The 25,190-nt window shown below is 41.7% G+C and overlaps 1 protein-coding gene across 1 annotated transcript in view; it reads right to left on the reverse strand.

Moving 5' to 3' along the window:
• Window positions 1-21,142: 21,142 nt before the first annotated feature.
• rnasekb (ribonuclease, RNase K b) overlaps window positions 21,143-25,190 on the reverse strand; it is a 28,583-nt gene continuing 24,535 nt past the window's right edge. The window contains exons 4-5 of the mRNA XM_034177602.1: window positions 21,865-21,947; window positions 21,143-21,786 (exon numbers count right to left, since the gene is read on the reverse strand). Of these exons, the coding sequence (XP_034033493.1) occupies window positions 21,642-21,786; window positions 21,865-21,947 (228 nt within the window). The 3' untranslated portion in view covers window positions 21,143-21,641. The remainder of the gene's footprint in view (window positions 21,787-21,864; window positions 21,948-25,190) is intronic.

Here is a 25,190-nt window from a genome sequence, read left to right on the forward strand (position 1 = left end):
AAAAGGTTCAACAGTGCTGTGTACTTGAAAAATGGTCAGCTGTGTTTAATAAATAGTCTGGTTGTCTTTAAACAGAGCTGTGCACATCAAACCCTTTTCATTGTGCTTGTATCAAACATTGCTGTGTTTTGGTTGAGAAACTGGCTAAATCTGGCCGGCCTTTATGTAAAGATTCACAGATAAATGTACACAGTCATTTCATACATGAGGTCAGAAAGACTGGAAACTTAAGTGCCATTTGGCCTGATATGATTACTGCGAAATGTGTTGTTAATGAAACTGCTGATAAACTTTACATTATACCATTGCCAAATCCATATGAACGAGATTAAAAGTTGATACAGACTGCTTTTGCCATATGACTGACTGTAAAGTCTGGACTATAAAGCGCACCTCATTATAAGCCGCACCCGTTGATTTTAGGCAGAAAAATGATAAAATCAATAATATAATATATTAATTATATATTAATAATTATAATATAATAATACATAAGACACACTGGCCTTGTTGTTGACATAATGACAGTAAACACTTCACTCATCTGGAAACATGCACTTTTCAGAGTCCACTTTTCTAACTTTTGACAACACCATAGTGTATTCAGTTTTCTGAACCATGTACTATGAGAGAGCAGCTAAACTGTTGTGACCACTCTGTCTGGTCCTTCTGTCAGCAAAAGATTCACAGGCAGACAGGGCTGTCCTCATGTGCATGTTCAAAAATCACTTACTGCGTGGCCCGAGCAAATCTTCAATTAGCCACACCGCATTATTAGCCATGGGCTCCAAATATAAGGAAAAAAGTAGCGGGCTTGTTTGTAGTCCGGAATTTACTGTAAATGCCCAGGCCGAATGCAACCTCTTCAGTCACTGCATCCAGTACACAAATATGATCGATCAAGACACAAATGCATTGTTTAAAATCTGTTGTGATGACAAACCCTGATCAGGGACTAAATATGGTGTCATTTTAGTAAATTGTTTTCAAGGGATTACATACCAGTGGTAGTATTTTCTTGCTTAAGTATAAGTACAAATACAGCAGCGGCAAAATGGCTTGAATAAACTTAAAAGTATTTAAAATTATACTTAAGTGAAAGTACAAAAGTATGTACTTTCTAAGCAAAAGTGTTACAAGACTAATCCAGGACTAAACCAGGTCTAAAACTGGACTAAACCGGGATTAAACAAAGATTGAATGAGCCTTTTTTTTTTTTATTTTAATAAAATGTTTCTGATTTAAAAAAAAAAAAAAGTGCAGCTTTAAACAGATCAGTATGAAAATAAATGTTTAAATCTATCCATCCATCCATTTTCTTCCGCTTATCCTAGGTCAGGTCGCGGGGGCAGCAGCTCAAGCAAAGCTCCCATGTTTAAATCAGTATTTAAAATAGTTTTACTTTTTAATCTTACAGTAAATCAGCTCAAATTAGGTGGTCCATAAGAGGCGAATAAGGGTCAACAACACGGAGAACACAAGTATACAAATAAAATGCTTCACAAATGAATTTAATGAAACTCAACTAATTTAGGGTCCCTGAGACTGAAAATGATGTTTTCAATTTTGAATTGGCTGTCATTTTTAAGATATATAAAATATCACCAATCTGATGTTTTTGTGATATTTGCATTTAGAATTAAATTAAACCAAAATGTTCATATCCTATTTCTGAAGTAGGCAACTTCCAAAAAATTGTATACCAGTGTAATTTGAGAGATGGGGAATGTATAGCTGCTGATGTCTTGTTGAATTTGTTTTTTTATTTATTTTATTTATTTATTTATTTATTTTTTTGTACATGTTATATTGAGCAGTCTGTTTGAGAAATACAACTGGCTTAGACCTGCTGCACTGGAAAAAAAATGCTACTTTGGATCAACTTAAAAAAATTTATGTAATTTGTTACAGCTAATTTTTTTTAGTTTCTCACAATGTATATTTATGATTTTGTAAAGTGATTCCAGCAGATTTAAACTGGAAACCACAATTTTCCATTAGACCAATGTAAATAAGTACTTTGAATGAAGTGTACTGTATTTCACTTTTTTCAGTGTGGGAAGTTCAAAACCCAGTGCCGTCTTTAAGTGTGTCTACACTCTGCTTTATTTTATGCATGCATTGTACATACATTGTTGCTATTAGCATGTGATGAATGCCAGTATGAATCAACTCTGTTAAAGTCAAATTTAATTTAAAATAAATGTTTATTAAATGTTTAATTGTTTAATTTAATGTTTAATTGGTAAATGTTTAATTTCTCTTTGTGTCTGTGTTACTTTGTACAAGAAAAATAGTTTCACCTACACCAGGGATCTCTACATGTTGTCACATTTGTTGTGACACAATCAGCAAACATTTAGGTCAAAATGAGTAAAGACTAATCTCAAACCATTGTCTTTAAAATATCCCTTAACACCTATCTGTACTGTGTGAATTGCCCTCATAGTTGCATGTGGAAGTATTTCTCTGATATGTTTATTACATAAAATAGCTCAGCAGTTTAAAACAGGCTGGAGACCCCTGACCTACGCCACTGCTCACTCTCAAACTATAGTTTTGCCAAATCTGAAAAAAAAGAAAAAAAAAATTAAAAACAGGATAAGATATAAAGCATATTGTAGTAGCCTATACTACAGAGAAATCGGTGTCTGTACTATCAATGTACTCTGTAAGTGTATCTTAGTCAAAAAATAATAGTAGTATAAATTTAAGTATAGATGAAATAGACTTAGACTTTTAGTATATTTTTTAAGTATAAGACAAGTATAAGCAACGTAAACTTTGTCAAGTATATCTCTGATAAGTATATAAAAAGTGACCTGGAAGAATACTTTATTTTTTTAAGTTTAAAATGAGTATACTTGAAACATACTTGCATGTACTACTTGTTGGTAGTGGACAAAGGAGAGGAACCAGCTCTCAGTTGAATCATTGAAAGGGATCCTATTTGTGCAATACAATTTCAAAAATATGTCTTGCAAGGACTTTCATACATATGTGTTGAGCCACAAGAAACTGCTGAGAAAGATCAGCTCTACAGCAAAATATAAATGGGCAAAGAAGGACGAGGAAGAAAAACCAGATGAAGAGGAGGAAAAAACAGACGAAGAGGAAGATGAGGATTAAGCAGGAAAGTAAAGATGGTCTATTGATATTTTTGTTGGTATTTTTGCTAATACACAAGAGGTATTTTTTGTTAATTGGCTAATTTGTTAATTTATTTTTTCCAATAGCTGATTGTTAATTAGCTCATTTGTTAATTTATTTTTTCCAATAGCCTACAGAACAGACAATATTTCGTTCATTACTGAGGGTAACTGAGTATCATGTTATTTGGAGTTGAGAGTTATTGTTAACTTTTGTTGTTAAGTGAGGGACGTTTAGATGAGACATTATTTCTTTCATTGTGCTATTCATTCATTACAGGACATGTTAACTTAAGCATTTTGAATAAAATTATCATTTGTTATTGGAGTTTTTGTTGTTGACTTTTACTGAAAAGCATTTTTAATAAACCAACTGTAAATATCATGTTATTGTAGGATTACGTGGGCCTATGTTAACTGAGTGCATGCCACAGTATATGTGCTCCCCCCGGCTCCAAGGTGTCCTGGTTTTCCCAAATGAAAATATGGTCACCCTAGCATAGTATGTTACTATGCTTTTTACTCTTTAAATTAATTTTATTAGTAAATGGAGCGTACCGCGGCCTCAGCTTTACCTAAATTCTAGTGGCTGGCAATCACCTTAGTATTTCCTGTTTTTCTTGTTTAATGCTGACAAATTATACTGTATTTCTTGTCTTTCTGATGCCTGATTCTGTTTTTTTCTCTCTGTTTAAGGTGCAGCTCCATCCAGAGATGGGTGTGGTATTTGTGCTGGAGACCCTCCTGTCCTGTGCACCAACAGCATTTCTTGTATATTTGTTTTGTGAATTGTTCTGTAATTTGTGTCTGTATCATAGCCCAAGCAGGGGGTCACCCCTTTGAGTCTCGTCTGCTTGAGGTTTCTTCCTCAGAGGGAGTTTTTCTTCTCACTGTTTCTCTGGGGGTTAGTAAGGTTAGACCTTACTTTTGTGAAGCACCTTGAGGCAACTCTGTTGTGATTTGGTGCTATATATGTTGTGAAAGTGTCGTGACACGGACCCACAACAGGGGGCGTTAATGAACGGACAATGGATAAGCCAAAAGTAACAATTTAATGTTGTGAATCGCACAACGACGTACAGACAATAACAATATGGTGACTGTCAATCATACACCAGGTGACGTGTGGGCAGGCTCGACGATAGAAGACGCCTGGCGAGAGAAGAGCCGGATCCCACACAGCTTCCACCGCCAATGGAGCTGAAGAATACCGGAGCTGCCAAGCCCTGCGCCCCAGGTGGCCGCTGTCTTCAGCAGTCAGACCTGGTACTGCTGGCAGAGAACAGAGACAGTCCTGATGAGTGTGAGGTCGCACACTCAGTAAACCCACAGTCTGTACACAATGAGGAGGGAGAACCTCCACCTCCAGTCACACACTCATGCAGCTCCTGTCTAACCACTTATCTGGTTGGAGTGTGAAGCGAAGCCGTCGCTGGTCACACCAAACGCCGATCCCACAGATAAGGAAACCACAGGAAAACGGCTGCAAAGAAGTTCAGATTATTACTCAATGTTTTAAGTCAGCAGAGAAAATTACCTGAATGGTAGCTGATTTCTCGGCGAGGAGGTGGAGTCGCAGTCCGGCCTTTATGGAGATGGTAATGAGTTGACTGAGTGACAGCTGGTGCTGATGAAGAGTGACAGCTGTCACTCCCAGAGGCTCCGTCGCCCTCTCGTGCTTGAAGCCCGCACTCCAAGCAGGGCGCCATCTGGTGGTGGTGGGCCAGCAGTACCTCCTCTTCAGCGGCCCACACAACAATATAAATGAAAATCAAATCAATTTTATTTATATAGCGCCAAATCACAACAAACAGTTGCCCCAAGGCTCTTTATATTGTAAGGCAAAAGCCATACAATAATTACAGAAAAACCCCAACGGTCAAAACGACCCCCTATGAGCAAGCACTTGGTGACAGTGGGAAGGAAAAACTCCCTTTTAACAGGAAGAAACCTACAGCAGAACCAGGCTCAGGGAGGGGCTGAGGGGAGAGAATCAGGAAAAAGACATGCTGTGGAAGAGAGCAGAGATCAATCACTAATGATTAAAAGCAGAGTGATGCATACAGAGCAAAAAGAGGTGAATAAAAAGAAACACTGGGTGCATCATGGGAAACCCCCCAGCAGTCTAAGTCTATAGCAGCATAACTAAGGGATGGTTCAGGGTCACCTGATCCAGCCCTAACTATAAGCTTTAGCAAAAAGGAAAGTTTTAAGATTAATCTTAAAAGTAGAGAGGGTGTCTGTCTCCCTGATCCGAATTGGGAGCTGGTTCCACAGGAGAGGAGCCTGAAAGCTGAAGGCTCTGCCTCCCATTCTACTCTTACAAACCCTAGGAACTACAAGTATGCCTGCAGTCTGAGAGCAAAGCGCTCTATTGGGGTGATACTATGAGTGTTATATGGCTGGGGAGGCCTGGCTGCCTTTTTGTTTCTGTCCTTTGTTTCTCCTTCGAGGTGGCTTGCATTTGGGACTGAGTGGCTGTGTTGCTGAGGTTATCAGGACCTCACCCTGATCACCTGCGGCTCGTCAGGACTCACAGCTGAGGTGCATCTATATGGATTGGAACATGGTGGCATTTAAGACTGGAGTATACAGTGTGTATTTGCCAGAGACTCGACCTTGTGACCAGACGTGTGAGATCGTCGTCTCGGGAGCCATCTCATCATCAGTGGATGCAGAGAACGTCCAGGGTTTGATGCACGGTCTGTGAAAGAGGAGGGGGTGAGGTCTCACGCTCGTCAGCACACTTCCTGAGGTACGTTAGATTTTGTGACTAACATTTATACAGTCAGTAAATGTGGTGTCCCTCACACCTTTATTATATTGAGCTGTATGTTAGTCATGTATCGGCTTCCACTGCAGTGGAGTTTTGTGAACTGGATGTTCCATGCCTGCAGGTTGGGAAGCTGATTAGTAATCAAGCCAGGAAGTGTTTGCTGTTTGTACACCTTTAAGTGTTCTCTCTGTGTGTAGAGTGTGGATTCACATAATGGTTCCTTCTTTCACAGACTCGGTTTGTTGCGGCCACCTGGGGGGTGTCGGCGGGGTCCTTGAGTCCGAACAGCTTCTGGCTCCGGACCGTTAGCGCTGCTGGGAGCGCACCACGCCAGACCGCACTTTCTGTTATTTTGTATCACTGTTATGTATTAAATTCAGTTAGCCTTTGTACCGTGCTCTGCTTATTTCATACTGGGTCCTTCAAACGCTGGTCGGTTCTCCGAGCTGCGTCCGACACATAACAATGAGGTCCCTAAGATAAGATGGGACCTGATTATTCAAAACCTTATAAGTAAGAAGAAGAATTTTAAATTCTATTCTGGAATTAACAGGGAGCCAATGAAGAGAAGCCAATATAGGTGAAATATGCTCTCTCCTTCTAGTCCCTGTCAGTACTCTAGCTGCAGCATTTTGAATTAGCAGAAGGCTTTTCAGGGAACTTTTAGGACAACCTGATAATAATGAATTACAATAGTCCAGCCTAGAGGAAATAAATGCATGAATTAGTTTTTCAGTATCACTCTGACACAAGACCTTTCTAATTTTAGAGATATTGCGCAAATGCAAAAAAGCAGTCCTACATATTTGCTTACTATGCGCATTGAAGGACATATCCTGAACAAAAATGACTCCAAGATTTCTCACAGTATTACTGGAGGTCAGGGTAATGCCATCCAGAGTAAGGATCTGGTTAGACACCATGTTTCTAAGATTTGTGGGGCCAAGTACAATAATTTCAGTTTTATCTGAATTTAAAAGCAGGAAATTAGAGGTCATCCATGTCTTTATGTCTGTAAGACATTCCTGCAGTTTAACTAATTGGTGTGTGTCCTCTGGCTTCATGGATAGATAAAGCTGGGTATCATCTGCGTAACAATGAAATTTTAAGCAATGCTTTCGAATAATCCTGCCTAAGGGAAGCATGTATAAAGTGAATAAAATCGGTCCTAGCACAGAACCTTGTGGAACTCCATAATTAGCCTTAGTCCGTGAAGAAGACTCCCCATTTACATGAACAAATTGTAATCTATTAGATAAATATGATTTAAACCACTGCAGTGCAGTGCCTTTAATACCTATGGCATGCTCTAATCTCTGTAATAAAATTTTATGGTCAACAGTATCAAAAGCTGCACTGAGGTCTAACAGGACGAGCTCAGAGATGAGTCCACTGTCTGAGGCCATAAGAAGATCATTTGTAACCTTCACTAATGCTGTTGCTGTACTATGATGAATTCTGAAACCTGACTGAAACTCTTCAAATAGACCGTTCCTCTGCAGATGATCAGTTAGCTGTTTTACAACTACCCTTTCAAGAATTTTTGAGAGAAAAGGAAGGTTGGAGATTGGCCTATAATTAGCTAAGATAGCTGGGTCAAGTGATGGCTTTTTAAGTAATGGTTTAATTACTGCCTGTGGTACATAGCCAACTAATAAAGACAGATTGATCATATTTAAGATTGAAGCATTAATTAATGGTAGGGCTTCCTTCAGCAGCCTGGTAGGAATGGTGTTGTGTGTTGGGGGGTTTGGCTGGACTTTTGGGTGTTCTTTTCTCTTCTTTGCTCTCCAGGTGGTATGCAAACTGATTTATTGTCTGTGGAGAAGGTGCTGGCAGAAGAGTCCTTCACCCTCGTCAACGTGATATGCAGCACCTGTGGATGATGCTCACGTGCAACCTTAAAGGCTTTCAGCTGAAGCAGATAATGAGATGGCGTTCTGCATTTAAGCCATGTGTGATTCAAGCAGAACTGCTGGGAACTCGACCTTGTGACGTTCGTTTGTGAGACGCTGAGGACCGCGCCTGGGTTTGACACATCATGCCTGTGAAGGAGGACGGGTGAGGGACACATGCTGTCAGCACACATCAGAGGTGATTTGATTGTCTGAATAATTGTTAACAGTAATTTGGTATTTTGTTATGCAGTATATGTGAATATTGATGAGAGTTGTGCAGCTTGCTTCTCACGGCCGTGGCGTGCGGACTGATGATCCTCCACCTGTTGTGAGAAGCTGCTCATTTACATAAACCTTAAATTCAGACCTGAATGTGTTGCTGATAGTGTGTGCCTTTGAAGGATATTAGTTGTAGCTGCTGACTTACCTCACCTTTTCTATCCTTAACAGAGTCGGTTTGACGTGTCCACCTGGGGGGTGTTTGGCGGTGAACGTGAGTCCAGAAGCGCCGGGCTTCGATCCCTTTGGGCGCTGGAGAGCGCGCCGTCCTTCACTCCGCCAGACAGACGCGTTTTATGTTTGTACACCAAGTATTGCACAAAAGGGGGAGAATAAATTGTTTTGTTATTGGAACCGCTTTCTGGTTATTTTAGCGCTGGGTTCAGTCGGACGCAGGTCCGCTCCTCAACCCGCGTCGACACATAACAAATGGGGTCTAATAAACATGTTGATGGTTTGGAGGAAGTGACTAATGAAAGTAACTCAGACAGAACAATCAGAGAGAAAGAGTCTAACCAAATACCAGCATTACTGAAAGCAGCCGAACATAAACATATGTCTTTGGGATGGTTATGAATAATTTTTTCTCTAATGGTTAAAATTTTATTTGCAAAGAAAGTCATGAAGTCATTACTAGTTAAAGTTAAAGGAATACTTGGCTCAATAGAGCTCTGACTCTTTGTCAGCCTGGCTACAGTGCTGAAAAGAAACCTGGGGTTGTTCTTATTTTCTTCAATTAGTGATGAGTAGAAAGATGTCCTAGCTTTACGGAGGGCTTTTTTTTAATAGAGCAACAGACTCTTTTTCCAGGCTAAATGAAGCTCTTCTAAATTAGTGAGACGCCATTTCCTCTCCAGCTTACGGGTTATCTGCTTTATGCTGCAAGTTTGTGAGTTATACCACGGAGTCAGGCACTTCTGATTTAAGGCTCTCCTTTTCAGAGGAGCTACAGCATCCAAAGTTGTGCTCAATGAGGATGTAAAGCTATTGACGAGATAATCTATCTCACTCACAGAGTTTAGGTAGCTACTCTGCACTGTGTTGGCATACGGCATTGAAGAACATAACAAAGAAGGAAACATATCCTTAAACCTAGTTACAGCGCTTTCAGAAAGACTTCTACTGTAATGAAACTTATTCCCCACTGCTGGGTCCATTAAAGTATAAAAATAAATTGAAACTGAATTCAAACCATCCTGGGACCTACGCCAGGATGGTTTTCGTGGATTACAGCTCAGTTTTTAGTACCAGCCTGCTCGACCTGGACTTTCCTCCCCTTACGTGTGACTGGATAAAGAACTTCCTAATCAAGTGTTCACAAACAGTAAAGGTGTGACCCCTCAGTTCATCCACCCTGACACTCAGCACAGGTGCCCCCCAGGGCTGTGTGCTGAGCCCCTTCCTGTATGACCTATATACATATGACTGTGTCCCCTCCCATTTCACAGGAGATGAAATGGCACACGGGGAGTTTCAAGAGCTCGAGGCATGGTGTTCCACAACCAACCTCATGCTGAACACCATCAAAACCAAGGACATGGTCATAGACTTCAGGAGGGAGGGAGGAAACCACACCCCTCTTCAGATCAGCAGCTCCTGCATGGAGAGGGTCTCCTCCTACAGGTTCCTGAGGTGCACCTTTCCGACAACCTAAGATGGTCCACCGACACGTCTGCAGTGGTCATAAAAGCCCAGCAGCAGCTGCACTTTTTAAGGCTGCTGAGGAGCTTCTACCGAACTGCAGTGGAGAGCATCCTGTCACACTGCATCACGCTGAGGTTTGCAAGCTGCACAACTGGAGACAGGAGAGCACTGCAGAGTCATGAAAGAGGCCCAGAACATCACCACCTCTGTGGCCTCAGCAGTGCCCAGAAAATCTGCTCCAATCAGTCACATCCAGGCCAGGGTCTCATTTGCCTTCTACCCTCTGGCCAAAGAGCTACAAGCCACAGGATCTGGACAAATTGTCTCAGACAGTTTTTACATCAGACTCCAGAATGCAGAGCTGTGACTGCCACAGGTTCCAAATCCAAGAACAATCCAACCAAATGCTATATTTATACCTACCAGTGGCCTGTTTCATTGACATGGTTTATAATGTTGACATATTTATTCTGATCTGGAGATGCCCAGTTACACAACAACAACAAACATCTATTCTGGTCTGATAATGACACTGCTCCAGTACCATTTTCTTGCATGGAGTTTTTCAATGGATTTTGGGTCATTTGGGGGAGCCAAATCCAAATTAGGTGTTAGTTTTTGCCAATCACATCTTGTTTTTGAGATTTTATTTTTTTTGCTGAAAGTTTAAAAATGTATGCTCCACTTAAGTGTCCATGTATGGTAAATGGACTGCATTTATATGGCGCTTTTCCATCTGCATCAGACACTCAAAGTGCTTTACAATGATGCCTCACATTCACCCATTCTCACAAACACACTGATGTCAGGGTGCTGCCATACAAGGTACTTGCTACACACCGGGAGCAACTAGGGGATTAAGGACCTTGCCCAACGGCCCTTAGTGATTTTCTGGTCAGGCTGGGATTTGAACCGAGGCTCCTCTGGTCTCAAGTCCAATGCTATAGACCATCTCACAAACACACACACACACACACACACACACACACACACACACACACACACACACACACACACACACACACACACACACCATGGAATGTTTGTAATAGAATGCATTTCCCAACTATTTTTATTCTTGCACCCTTGTTGAATATTACTGAAAACTGCATACAAATACTACAATAAGTGAAATATATTGAAAAACACAATCTGGAGCGTGATGCTCATCACAGATGAGGCACCACTGAAAAGTTCTTTTTTTTTTTTAGTTTTGTGTCCTTCTCACAGAATTAAATTTGCAGGTTTGAACCAAAATTGTGTAAAAAACAGGAAACAGTAACACTGTCACTTTAAAACTATCAGAACTAGGACTGACTCTACAGAGAAACTCTACCTGCACCCCTCGCCTCAGGCACTATAGACTCCTTCATCATAAGTGGATGAAGATGTGGAAGAAGTAAACTGGTCCTCATCGATGTCTGGGAGCTCGGTGATCACTGTGGGGAATGAGTGCATGTGCTGAACTCATCTAGGTGGTTTTTGGTTCTCTCCAACCATCAGCATTCTGTCCTTGAGACCAGGATCTCAGTGTTTCAACACAAGTTGTGCAAACTTGGTGAGGCGCCCAGTTTTTGTCCTGGTCACCAAGTGGTACTCCGAAATAAGCAAAGTACACTCTTTAGATTAAAGTATTGATGTTACGTCTTTGAGGTGGTAAAGTGAGCTACTATATATTTTCAGGCTTGGGGAGTAATGGAATACATGTAACGGCCTTACGTAATTAGGATACAAAAAAAAGGTAACTGTATTCCGCTACAGTTACAGAAAAAAAGGCGTATTCAGATTACAGGTATATTTAGTAAAAACGGGGATTACTTCGCAGGATTACAGTTTTGATCCATTTTATATTATCCAGGGTTCTAGCTAGCCAAACTTGCGTTACGGCCCATTACGCTATAATTTTGGACCGTTACGCTTATTTTGGACCGTTACGATTTTCAATACAGCGTCTGTAATCAACCATTTCTGCAGCGCGACTCCAGTTTGAAGAGTGAATCGAAGCAATGCTTTGATTCAATGGCTCGTGGCTCTTTGATTCACTGCTCTTCAGAAGCGGTAAGTCGGTTTCTTCACCCCTCTGAAAGCCATTAAAATATCATGAGTCACTTTTGTGTGGATTAAAGTCATTAACTGTGACTCTGGTCTTGTTGCAGTCGAGAAACGAGAATCAGCTTCCGTTTTGTCACAGCTTCAAATGCTGCGCAGCTCTCTGACTCTGTCTCTCTGAGACAGAGTCCGCTAGGAATTAATAACTTCAAAACGAATCGCCACTTTAAATAAAATGACACCTCTTACAAACGTTGCAATACAGACAATAAACTACAATCGACTAAAACGTTTTTTCCTCCCAAAATGAGACGTCTTGCATTTATAAACCTGAACAGCACATCTTCAAGAGCTCAGCTCTGTGTTGTAATGGCACTATTTTATTGTGTAAGATTACCAGAGTTGTGGTGCGCCGGAAATAGACACAGCACTTCCTGTAGCTAACTTCATGTGTTATGCTTTTTTTTCCTGGTTCTTTCCCTCAGCCCCAACCAGTCTCAGCAGAAGACTGCCCCTCCCTGAGCCTGGTTCTGCTGGAGGTTTCTTCCTGTTAAAAGGGAGTTTTTCCTTCCCACTGTAGCCAAGTGCTTGCTCACAGGGGGTCGTTTTGACCGTTGGGGTTTTTCATAATTATTGTATGGTCTTGCCTTACAATATAAAGCGCCTTGGGGCAACTGTTTGTTGTGATTTGGCGCTATATAAAAAAAAAAGTTGATTGATTGATTGATTGATGCTCGACATTAAAAAAAAGCTGATACACTTTATCAGTGATTGGACTCCTGACGTTGCATAACACTACATGGTGTCAGAAGATGTCGAAAGATGGCGAAATTCCCACCTCCAGAGACTTTTGATTTTTCACGGCCGGAGCACTGGCCAGAGTGGCGGCAGCGATTTCAGCGTTACCGGACAGCGACAAAGCTCAACTTAGAGGATGGGGATGTCCAGGTCTGTACACTGCTATATTCACTCGGAAAATAAGCAGAATAAGTGTATAAGACGTTCACCTTCGAGGAAGGGTACGAAGAGGACGATTATGACATTGTCTTGGGGAAGCTTGACAACTATTTCGTGCCTAAAGTGAACACAATTCATGAAAGAGCTCGCGCACTCAAAAGTCCGGAGAAACGGCGGAAGAATATATTCGCACACTGCACGAGTTGGCAGACACGTGCTTTTGGCGACGTAAAAGAAGAAAACATACGTGACAGATTAGTCATAGGGATACAAGACAAAGAATTATCAGAGAAACTGCAACTGATGCCAGATCTAACACTCAGTAAAGCAGTGGAGCTCGTGAGACAGTCCGAGCAAGTGAAACAACACGTGAGTGAACAAGGTGCTAATGCGAGCACACACCTCAGTGAAGAAGCCTACAAACGTCAGCCATACAGAGACAAGCAAAGGCCCAGTGAAAGCCCCGTGAGCAAAGCACAGCATGCTGGAGTCAAGCTTAAACAGTATCAAAAGAGGAGTAAAAGTCCCAAATGCACTAGATGTGGAAGAATGCACCCGAGACAAGATAATTGTCCAGCATGTAACGCAGAATGTCCCGCAGAGGTGGAAAGACCGCTGAAAGCGGCCGTCACCCAGACACAGCTCCTGCAGCAAATACAACCCCTGGCAAAAATTATGGAATCACCGGCCTCGGAGGATGTTCATTCAGTTGTTTAATTTTGAAGAAAAAAAGCAGATCACAGACATGACACAAAACTAAAGTCATTTCAAATGGCAACTTTCTGGCTTTAAGAAACACTATAAGAAATCAGGAAAAATAATTGTGGCAGTCAGTAACGGTTACTTTTTTAGACCAAGCAGAGGGAAAAAAAATATGGAATCACTCAATTCTGAGGAAAAAATTATGGAATCATGAAAAACAAAAGAACGCTCCAACACATCACTAGTATTTTGTTGCACCACCTCTGGCTTTTATAACAGCTTGCAGTCTCTGAGGCATGGACTTAATGAGTGACAAACAGTACTCTTCATCAATCTGGCTCCAACTTTCTCTGATTGCTGTTGCCAGATCAGCTTTGCAGGTTGGAGCCTTGTCATGGACCATTTTCTTCAACTTCCACCAAAGATTTTCAATTGGATTAAGATCTGGACTATTTGCAGGCCATGACATTGACCCTCTTTTTGCATGGAATGTTTTCACAGTTTTTGCTCTATGGCAAGATGCATTATCATCTTGAAAAATGATTTCATCATCCCCAAACATCCTTTCAATTGATGGGATAAAAAAAGTGTCCAAAATATCAACGTAAACTTGTGCATTTATTGATGATGTAATGACAGCCATCTCCCCAGTGCCTTTACCTGACATGCAGCCCCATATCATCAATGACTGTGGAAATTTACATGTTCTCTTCAGGCAGTCATCTTTATAAATCTCATTGGAACGGCACCAAACAAAAGTTCCAGCATCATCACCTTGCCCAATGCAGATTCGAGATTCATCACTGAATATGACTTTCATCCAGTCATCCACAGTCCACGATTGCTTTTCCTTAGCCCATTGTAACCTTGTTTTGTTCTGTTTAGGTGTTAATGATGGCTTTCGTTTAGCTTTTCTGTATGTAAATCCCATTTCCTTTAGGCGGTTTCTTACAGTTCGGTCACAGACGTTGACTCCAGTTTCCTCCCATTCATTCCTCATTTGTTTTGTTGTGCATTTTCGATTTTTGAGACATATTGCTTTAAGTTTTCTGTCTTGACGCTTTGATGTCTTCCTTGGTCTACCAGTATGTTTGCCTTTAACAACCTTCCCATGTTGTTTGTATTTGGTCCAGAGATTAGACACAGCTGACTGTGAACAACCAACATCTTTTACAACATTGCGTGATGATTTACTCTCTTTTAAGAGTTTGATAATCCTCTCCTTTGTTTCAATTGACATCTCTCATGTTGGAGCCATGATTCATGTCAGTCCACTTGGTGCAACAGCTCTCCAAGCTGTGATCACTCCTTTTTAGATGCAGACTAACGAGCAGATCTGATTTGATGCAGGTGTTAGTTTTGGGGATGAAAATTTACAGAGTGATTCCATAATTTATTCCTCAGAATTGAGTGAGTCCATATTTTTTTCCCTCTGCTTGGTCTAAAAAAGTAACCGTTACTGACTACCACAATTATTTTTCCTGATTTCTTATAGTGTTTCTTAAAGCCAGAAAGTTGCCATTTGAAATGACTTTAGTTTTGTGTCATGTCTGTGATCTGCTTTTTTTCTACAAAATTAAACAACTGAATGAACATCCTCCGAGGCCGGTGATTCCATAATTACTGCCAAGGATTGTAATGATACTCTCTGTATTGGGAGCTTTCCACAGCAACTCGCTCCGTGTGATCAAGGTCCGTCATGTTAGCTTGACTGACAACCGGAGCCGGCGAGCGGAATGGAAGCTCCTCCTATTTGATGACGCACCGGGGCGAATTTTCGCAGCGAAAGTCCACCCAAGCAGAACGACACACCGGGCGAAGGAGGCGCGTCCGTCGCCTGGCGACCCACGCGAATTTGTAGCGTCTGATCGCGCCTGGTGTGAACGCAGCTTAAAGCCGCGTTCACACTCTGTCATAATTGTGTTTAGAAACCAGTCACCGTTTGTTTTATTATACATCTGTGTAGTTAATTAATAAAATATTCTCTACAGACGATTTGCTCACGCGCACACGTAAAAAAATAAAGAAAATGAAAAAGCTCCGCTCCCGCTGCTGCAAGTAGGGCTGCTGCTCGCTCCAAAAACTCTGTCATAATTGTGTTTAGAAACCAGTCACCATTTGCTTTATTATACAGCTAGCACGTAAAATAAAAATAAAAAGAAACTCCGCTCCCCGCTGCTGTGGTGCTGCTGTTCGCTCCAAAAACTCTGTCATGATTGTGAAATAAAGGACAAAAGAGACATAAGTCCTGCTCACAGGCTGCTACCAGATACAGGACATGTTCACATCTTCAGTCAAACTCCAGACATCTCCACGTCACTACATATTCAGTCCCTGATTGGTCATCGCGGCGCGAAGAGACGAAAAAGTTCAGATTTTTGAACTTGGGGAGGAGGGCAACGCGGCGTGACGCGATGCAGTATCGCGCCACAAATGCGCAAAACGCTCAAAATCGCTTCACTCACATCGCTTCACTCGCGTCCATCGCGTCGCCCTGTGCGGTTTGGTGCCAAAACGCATCCTTACGTAGGGATTACATGGCAACCTGTGGCTGCAGTCGTTCGCGTCGCGCCTGGTGTGAACGCGGCTTAAGAGCTGTAAAAAGCTGGGACATTTTGCAGTCATTTGTCGCTCCCGTGTGGTCAATGAGGTAATTGCACGCACACAACAAAATGAGAGCAATCCAACGTACTTTCTGGGAGGAATCACAGAAGTAGAAGATTCTACAAATGCATGGATTGTTAAGCTGCCAATACAAGGTACAAACATAACATTCAAGATTGATTCAGGGGCCGACACAAGTGTTATACGAGTACCAGAAGAGACATTTAATAAGCTTGCTTTTAAGCCAAAACTGAGAAAGCCAACAAATAAGTTAGACAGCCCTGGAGGAAAATTGAACTGTTTAGGTCATTTTATAGCAACCACAATAAGAAGTGAGAAGAGATTCAGATTCAAAGTCAATGTGATCAGAGGACCTCAAAGCAGCCACCTCTTGAGTCGAAAGCAGTTGCAATGGGTCTAATAAAGAGAATGGAAGAAATCAAAACTGCACAAATCATCGACTCTTGCCCCAGTGATGTTGGCAGATTGAAAATAAAGCCAATAAAGATAACGTTATGCTCAAATCGAGAAGGAGTGTCTCGCTGCAGTCTGGGCATGCGAGAAGTTCAGCAGATACCTTTATGGTTTAGACTCCTTTATTTTGCAGAGTGATCACAAACCACTAATCCCTTTGATCAACAGCAAAGATCTTCATTCAGTTCCACTCCGATGCCAAAGACTATTGCTGAGAATGATGAGGTACAATCCTACTGCAGTGTATGTACCCAGCAAAGAACTTGTGGTAGCAGACACATTATCCCGAGATCCACAAGCAGCCGTACAACAAGAGATTGCAGAACTGTTAGGCGAAATAGAGGCACATGAAAATGAAACTCAGAACATGTGGCCCATTTCTCCCACCAAGCTGGATTTGATCAAACATGAGACCCTGCGAGACTCAGAACTTAAGATAGTGATGAACTGTGTTCAGACAGTTTGGCCCAAGTATGCAACAAAAGTGCCACTCGAGGTAAAGCCATACTACACAAACAGACATTCCCTCACTGTGTCAAATGGCCTGATGTTGTATAATGACAGAATAGTAGTGCCACAGCAGCTAAGGCCAGAGATTTTGCAAAGAATTCATGATGGACATCAGGGAATAGTAAAATGCAGAGAAAGAGCAAAGTGTAGTGTTTGATGGCCAGGGTTAAGCACTGAAATAAAACAAATGGTTAGTACTTGTGCACACTGTCAAGAATCAAAACCAAATCAGAAAAGAGAACCCCTGCTGACTACGTCTCTACCTAGTCGCCCATGGGAGAGAGTAGCTGCAGATATTTGTGAACTGAACAAGCAGAACTACCTAGTTGTAGTTGATTATTTTTCATGTTACATAGAGCTAGCCCACCTGGAAAACATGTCTAGTGAGACCACAGTAGCTATTCTGAAAAACATTTGTGCTAGATGGGGCTGCCCAAATGAACTTGTTACTGATAGTGGTCCCCAATTTTCAGGGAAAACCTTTGCTCAGTTTGTTACAGACTATGATATTAAGCACATTACTACTAGCCCTCACTATCCACAGGCGAATGGTGAGGCAGAGAGAGCTGTGCAGACAGCTAAGAGTATTTTGAGACAGAATGACCCTTTCGTAGCGCTTATGATTTATAGGTCAACTCCTATCCAAGCCACTGGTGTGAGCTCAGCTCAACTCATGCTTGGAAGACAGATCAGAATGACTATCCCGATTTTAGAATCGAAGCTCAAACCTGAATGGCCGGACCTTCAGCAGGTGAGATTAACAGACGAGAGAACAAAAGAGAACAACAAACGCACATACAACAGCAGGTATGGTGCTAAACCCCTACCAGAACTTCAACCAGGACTCAGTGTTGGAGTGAAACTGGACAGCGAAAAGGGATGGATAAAGCCAGCTACTGTCCTGCAGCAGTGTGATTCCCCGAGGTCATACTTGGTTCAAATGGAGGGAGGAGTGCTGAGGAGAAATCGCAGACATCTGAGGCCCATCCTCAGTGTACCTACTACACCAACAAGAGAGAGACTACAACAGTTTGAACGTGAGGGAGAGCCCTGCTCATCTCCTTTATCTGTGGATCCTGCACCTGAGCCACCTGATCCTGTGAAGAACAGTTTACCTGGAACACCTGTTTGTACAACCGTTAGTGGGAGAGTTGTAAAAACCACCAAGTAGATATGCAGACTATGTGAAAAAAAAAATGTTATTGAGATATTTTTCCGTATGTTTACATTCATGGTTCATCCTATGGGGTTTATTACTTTTATAAAAGGTATTACTGAGCTAAAATATGATGTTATAACGTTGTTACAATAATTTTGATTTGAAACAAAAAAGCGCACTCAAGATTTCAAAGTGTTAATATGTGTTAACCTACAGATGTCTTAAAAGGCTCAAAGAAAGGGTGATGTGTTGTAATGGCACTATTTTATTGTGTAAGATTACCAGCGTTGTGGTGCGCTGGAAATAGACACAGCACTTCCTGTAGCTAACTTCATGTGTTATGTTCGACATTAAAAAAAAGCCGATACACTTTATCAGTGATTGGACTCCTGACTTTGCACAACACTACAAGCTCATAGGTATGGAAAGACATTCATGCCAATAATATGCCAATTGGTCTTTTTATTGTTGTTGTTGTTTTTTTTTGTATGTTCTTTTGTGTTATTATGGACCTTGTGTCTGAAATAAAGTTTGATGATGATGATGAATAATGTCTGAAAGGAAATACTTTTGACAAAAACTAACAGATTTTATTTCTGTTTATGTCCAGAGATCAAGGATCCACCATGTAGAGTTTATTATGTCCAGAGTTTAAGGATCCAGTAACCAATTTCATATTTATTTACTTTAAGACTCAATAAAATGTTGTTCAATTTGAATTTAATCAGCTTATAAAGCGCCAAATTACAACAAAAACCGTCTCAAGGTGCCTCACACAGAACTGTTCAACATAAAAAATTAAAATAAATAAATAATAATAAAAAAAATCAAATACCTAATTAAAAACAGAAGTAAAAGAATAAAACATAAAAAATAAAAACTACTCATAAGAAAGAGAATAAAAATAGGTTTTAAGTCTTGGAACTGCCTTGGGGCAACTGTTTGTTGTGATTTGGCGCTATATAAATAAAACTGATTTGATTTGATTTGAAGTCTTGACATAAAAATGTCCACGGACTCCGACTGCCTCACTGAGGGCCATGTACTGGTAAACCCAGAATGAGATTGCCCACTCAACAAACTTCCCCAGCCTTCTGGACATGATGAAGGGACTTGGGCTGTCGTACCTGGCTTTTCCCCTTTGGGTACCCCTAGAATGGCTAATTTTTAGCTTAAATTCTCAAAAGCTGCTCCCATAAGTGAAGAGTTAATGGTCCGTGTCATCGGGCGACATGGCAGGAAACATACAGCTGTTTATCATCCAAATATCACGGACAAAGTGACAAGAAGAACCAAAACCACTTACTTATGGAAGGAAATATTGTCTCCCTTGTTCCTCTGTTTGTGGCTTTGCCAACATGCGCAGCTTTCCGGCATATTCCACCTGTTTCTTGAACTTCTGTGCACGCAAATCACTAACTTGCCCGGAATTAAAATGGCGATCACACCTCCTTACTGACAGGATTTACTTAATGGTTTTCATTATGCTGTTGTTCTTATTTTAAAGCAGAAGACTGCCCCTCCCTGAGCCTGGTTCTGCTGGAGGTTTCTTCCTGTTAAAAGGGAGTTTTTCCTTCCCACTGTAGCCAAGTGCTTGCTCACAGGGGGTCGTTTTGACCGTTGGGGTTTTACATAATTATTGTATGGCCTTGCCTTACAATATAAAGCGCCTTGGGGCAACTGTTTGTTGTGATTTGGCGCTATATAAAAAAATTGATTGATTGATTGATTTTGAAAGTTCAATAAGTGGACTGATATGTTAAACACGGTGTGAATTTACTGAACAAGTAGTAGACTTTTTTTGTTTTGTATACTGTTCTGCAAGCCACTTTTAATTACAAATTCATCCGCACACGCCTGAGTTTTCATTATCCTTCATTTGTTTGGCATTTTTTGTTGAAAATTTAGCAGGTGAACACTGGGTGTGTTTAAAACAATATTGTGGGTGCTCTTAATTCATAATGTGTAGTAAAACAGAGCATGCCGTGTAAAAGAAAGAGTTTTATTTTTGCTTAATAAACTGTACTATGAATATGTGGTCAAGACTATTTATATTTAGTTTCTTTTGTCTGTATTAGCATATTTGATATTGGAGTAATCCAGAAGTAATTGAACGTAATCAAATTACATTACTCTAATATTATGGTACTTGGATTACGTTACTGATTACATTTTTCAACAGGTAACTAGTAACTGTATCAGAATACATTTTTAAAGTAACCCTCCCAACCCTATATATTTTATTCAACCCAGTCTCGCTACAAGTTGTGATTCAGCAGCACGAAATATACATTAATCTACTGGTTCGTCATATTGTCACGAAAAGTGCAAAATTTTCATCATGGGAGCACAAATTTATTCTCATTCATTCCGTGACGGATGCACGTAATTAAAAGTGCAGTGGGGGGGTGGGGTATGGTTAGGGGTAGGAGTAGTGAGTTAAAAAAAAAAACCGTCATGGTAATTTGAATAATTTCGTGGCGGGAGGTTGAAAAAACAAAACGCGAGACAGGCTGCATTTTTTTTTTTTTATAAAAAAAAAAAATTGTGACTGCGTACCACCAGAGGGAGCTTGCGTACCAGTTTGAGAACTAAACAATTCTGGAATTGGTTGTCATAGCAACATCTGGACAAAGTAAAGCATGGAAAAGCTGCCCACCCATTGGCTGCTCTGTTCTAGTGGGCGGGAACGTTTAGTGCGTCATCACTGTTAAGGAATAACGTCAGAGGTGGAATAATTCAGAACGAATGTCTGCTTGCACACGATTGGCTGAGCTGCAGATGTTTCTAGGATTTACATTTTTACATCGGAGAAACTTCAGAAACGCCTGATTAAGCTGAGTAAGTGTGTGTTAATGATTAAAAATCACAGATGTGGACGTTAATATTCTCTTAAATGTGATTTTGTATCAACAACAAAGACAACAGGTAAACAATAAAATTCTTGATGTATTTTCACATTTTATTGAAGGATTTTTTTTCTTGTGAAACACTGAAAACCAGTTTGAACCATTGAAGCAGTTTTTAATCTGAATTCAGGTATATGTTGAGCATGTTAAAATGGTCCAAAGTGACTTTAAAGTAAAATGTCCACACTGACCCGGAGATAAATAAATAAATACGCTTTTAAAAATGACCTTAGGATTTTATCATCAGGACTACAAATGACAGTAATTATGTCTGAAAACACTTTTCTTAAAATTGTGTTTACTTGCCGTGTTTTTACTTCAGTGGTTCAAAACCACCGACAGGAATTAAAGGAAATCACCAATAATCATAAGAAAACAATCATCAGAATTGTGATTCATTGTGATGAATCAAGTTTCACATGCAGGAATTCTGAAGCTTTTGGTCACTTCGATGAATCAACATATGAAGGAATGAAACAAACAATGGGCACCACAGAGGAGCAGGTTGGGGTCAAAGGTCAGGACGGGGCTTCATGTCACCATGTACTCCTGCCGTTTGTTCAGGCGGACCTGGCACAGCGCCACGGCACCCACCACCACGTAGACTGCGGCAGCGATGAAGCAGTTGACAGCAACCTTGTTGTAGAGGCTGTAGATGTTCTGCGGCGGGTTTTTACTGTGGACAAAAACAGTGACATGTTACCATGGAAACAGCTGGCTTCTGGAAGTGCTTAGGGAGACAGCGCGCGCTCACTCGTCACGGATGTCTTCCTCGGTGAAGGGGACGTCCTCAATCAACACGGCCGACTTGGCGCTGAAAAAGATTCCCAACATGGCCTGTGACAGAGGGGGCGGGGCAGGGGGCAGGACACAGAGGAGCTGAAGTTATTTCCACTTTTTAAGTGATGAAGTGCAGTAAGTGGGCGAGGCGGCGTGTTTAAACTTTAGCAAGGCAGGTCACATTTATGTCACAAGAATAAAAAATAAATAAATGAAAACTTTCAACAGCCTTGCGGTGGACGCTGACGCACTCTGGCTGCTGCCCCGTTTTTAATTCATTTTTAAATCTAAGTTTTAACATTTATTCAATGTTACTTTCATGATAACCTGCAGCTTATCTGCTCTGTGTCTCCTGATGCCGTCAGATCTCAGAAGCTAAGCAGTGCAGCATCTGGTTAGTACTTGGATGGGAGACCTCTTTGGAACACCAGCGGCTGTGTGTTCCTCCAGGTAACACTGGAGTTGCATCAGGTAGGGCGTCCGGCGTAAAACCTGTGCCAAATACCAGTGTGGCTCTGGCTGTATCCGCTGTGGCGACCCCCCCCCCCAAAAGAGGGCAGCTGAATGAACAACTTTCGCGATAACCTACTGATTTAGTTTTTCAAAGAGTCAGTGGCTACATGCTACTTTTTATCCTCACGCCACCTACATTTTGACTGGACTGTCTCTAGTTTACTTTGCTGAGATGTTTTCTCGTTTGCTTGCTTCAAGACCCGCGGGCCGACTCAGTGCACTGTATCCCACTACCGGATCGATCTCCAGATCTTTCTCTGCTACATTACAAGCCAACGAGAGTCCATCTGCTCAGCTAGCTGGTCATCGGCTCTGGCTGGTTTTCTAGCTAACCATCTCTGCACGCGGCTGACCTCTGTTTATCGTGTGGGCTCATAAGGTGACCTGCTCGGTAGCCCTTCCAGGCTACCTGCCCACCTTATTGGATTGCTGATCTGCTGCCGCTGTAGCTAACACTGTGGAGTATCCTGTGGCTGGTCTGCGGGTTTATACCTGGCTACATGCTGGTGTCAGCCACTTGCTAGTGCTCCACACTCAGACCATGTTGCCGTTGTACTCTGCCTCAGATCTCCGTAACCTTAATCACCTGCATCCAGACTGCATGGACATTCTCCACGAAACTGGATGACTTTCTAGAGGATGTCCTCAGCATCGCGGCTGCGGCCGTTTGTTTACTTACAACTTCACGTTGCCAAACTCCATCCCATCCCTCTGTCCCATCGCCTCCCGACCTTCTCATTACATCACCATAACAAGCAGCATGTGAGTTTTACGTTGCCAAGCTCCATCTCATCCCCTGGGTCCTATCACCTCCCCTGTTCTTCATTACGTCATCACAACAAACCGCACGTGAATCTGTCCAGTCTCAGTCCTCTCAAGTAAAACTGGCCTTGAATTATAAAGGCCTCCTTCCAAATGAATTCATGACTGACAATAATCTGCATTTCCTCTGTGAAACTGGGCCAAACCAGACCTCTCCTGCTGGATTCACCTACATGGACATACCTCGTCTTGTGGGGCGGGGTGGTGGTGTCGCCAATGTCTTCAGCAAGGACTTCAAAACAACCACCATTTCCACTCCTGCCTCAGTCTTTTGAACACCTTGTTATTAAACTGTCTGCCCCCCTGGTCTTTGCCATAATCCCCCCCGAGCCAAGCCCCTCTTTTCTCTCTGATTTTTCTGACTGCCCCAACCAGTCCCAGCAGAAGACTGCCCCTCCCTGAGCCTGGTTCTGCTGGAGGTTTCTTCCTGTTAAAAGGGAGTTTTTCCTTCCCACTGTAGCCAAGTGCTTGCTCACAGGGGGTCGTTTTGACCGTTGGGGTTTTATGTAATTATTGTATGGCCTTGCCTTACAATATAAAGCGCCTTGGGGCAACTGTTTGTTGTGATTTGGCGCTATATTAAAAAATTGATTGATTGATTGACTACCTGACCCTGCTCTGTGTCACTTCCCCTTCAGTTCTCCTCCTGGGGGACTTCAGTATTCACATTGATAACCCTGAATGCAAAATTTCTGTTGAATTTCTGGAGCTACTTCTGGAGCTACTGCGAGCAATGGATTCAGACACCACTACGGTTTTGGTGTTGTTAGATCTCAGTGCTGCGTTTGATACCGTGGATCATCATATTTTGCTCAATAGGTTGGAGAATTTTTTGGGGATTACTGGAAGTGCCCTTGCCTGGTTGACATCATATCTTTCCAGTCATTCTCAATGTGTCTTGTATAATGGCACTACCTCTGACCTTGCTGACATGAGATTTGGGGTTCCACAGGGATCTGTTTTAGGCCCCTTGCTTTTCTCCCTGTACGTGGCACCCTTGGGCATATACTGCAGAGTTTTGGGATTGCCTTTAATTGTTATGCTGATGATACTCAGTTGTACATGCCGATAACTGCGGGAAATCTCACTCCCATAAAATCCCTGGAGGACTGTCTTCTATCAGTGAGAAGTTGGATGTCTAGTAACTTCCGACTTTTAAACTTTGATAAGACTGAAATGATGGTTCTTGGTCCAGCGAGACATCGGCATCAGTTTGACCAGCTGGCGCTCAGGCTGGGTTCCTGTGTCATACATCATACGGACAAAATGAGGAACCTTGGGGTAATTTTTGATCCCACTTTGTCTTTTGACCTCCACATCAGGGATATTATTAGGACTGCTTTTTTCCATCTGAGAAATATAGCGAGGATCCGCCCCATCCTGTCCATGGCTGATGCTGAGACCCTGATTCATGCTTTTGTTTCTTCTAGACTAGATTATTGTAATGTTCTATTTTCAGGGTTACCAGTCAAGCATTAGGGGTCTTCAGCTGGTTCAGAATGCTGCCGCCAGACTTCTGACACGTAGCAGAAGGTCTGAACATATCACACCCATTTTGGCATCTTTGCACTGGCTCCCTGTCTCTGTGAGAGCAGATTTTAAGGTTTTGTTATTGACTTATAAGGTTGTTCATGGACTGGCGCCATCTTATGTGGCTGATCTGGTGAACTCTACGTGCCGGACCGGGCAGGATGCGGGACTTCTCTGTGTTCCCAGGGTGAAGAAGTAGTCAGCAGGTCAAAGAGCCTTTTCGTATCGTGCACCCACCCTGTGGAACAGTCTTCCTGCGACTGTGAGGCAGTCTGAGTCTGTGGACATTTTTAAGTCAAGACTCAAAACCTATTTTTATTCTCTTTCTTATGGATAGTTTTTATTTTTATTTGTTTTATTCTTTTACTTCTGTTTTTATTTATGTATTTGAATTTTTATTCAATTTTATGTTGACTTGTTTTATGTAAGGCACCT

This window comes from Thalassophryne amazonica, chromosome 9 (assembly GCF_902500255.1).
Source record: "Thalassophryne amazonica chromosome 9, fThaAma1.1, whole genome shotgun sequence".
Classification (NCBI taxonomy): domain Eukaryota; kingdom Metazoa; phylum Chordata; class Actinopteri; order Batrachoidiformes; family Batrachoididae; genus Thalassophryne; species Thalassophryne amazonica.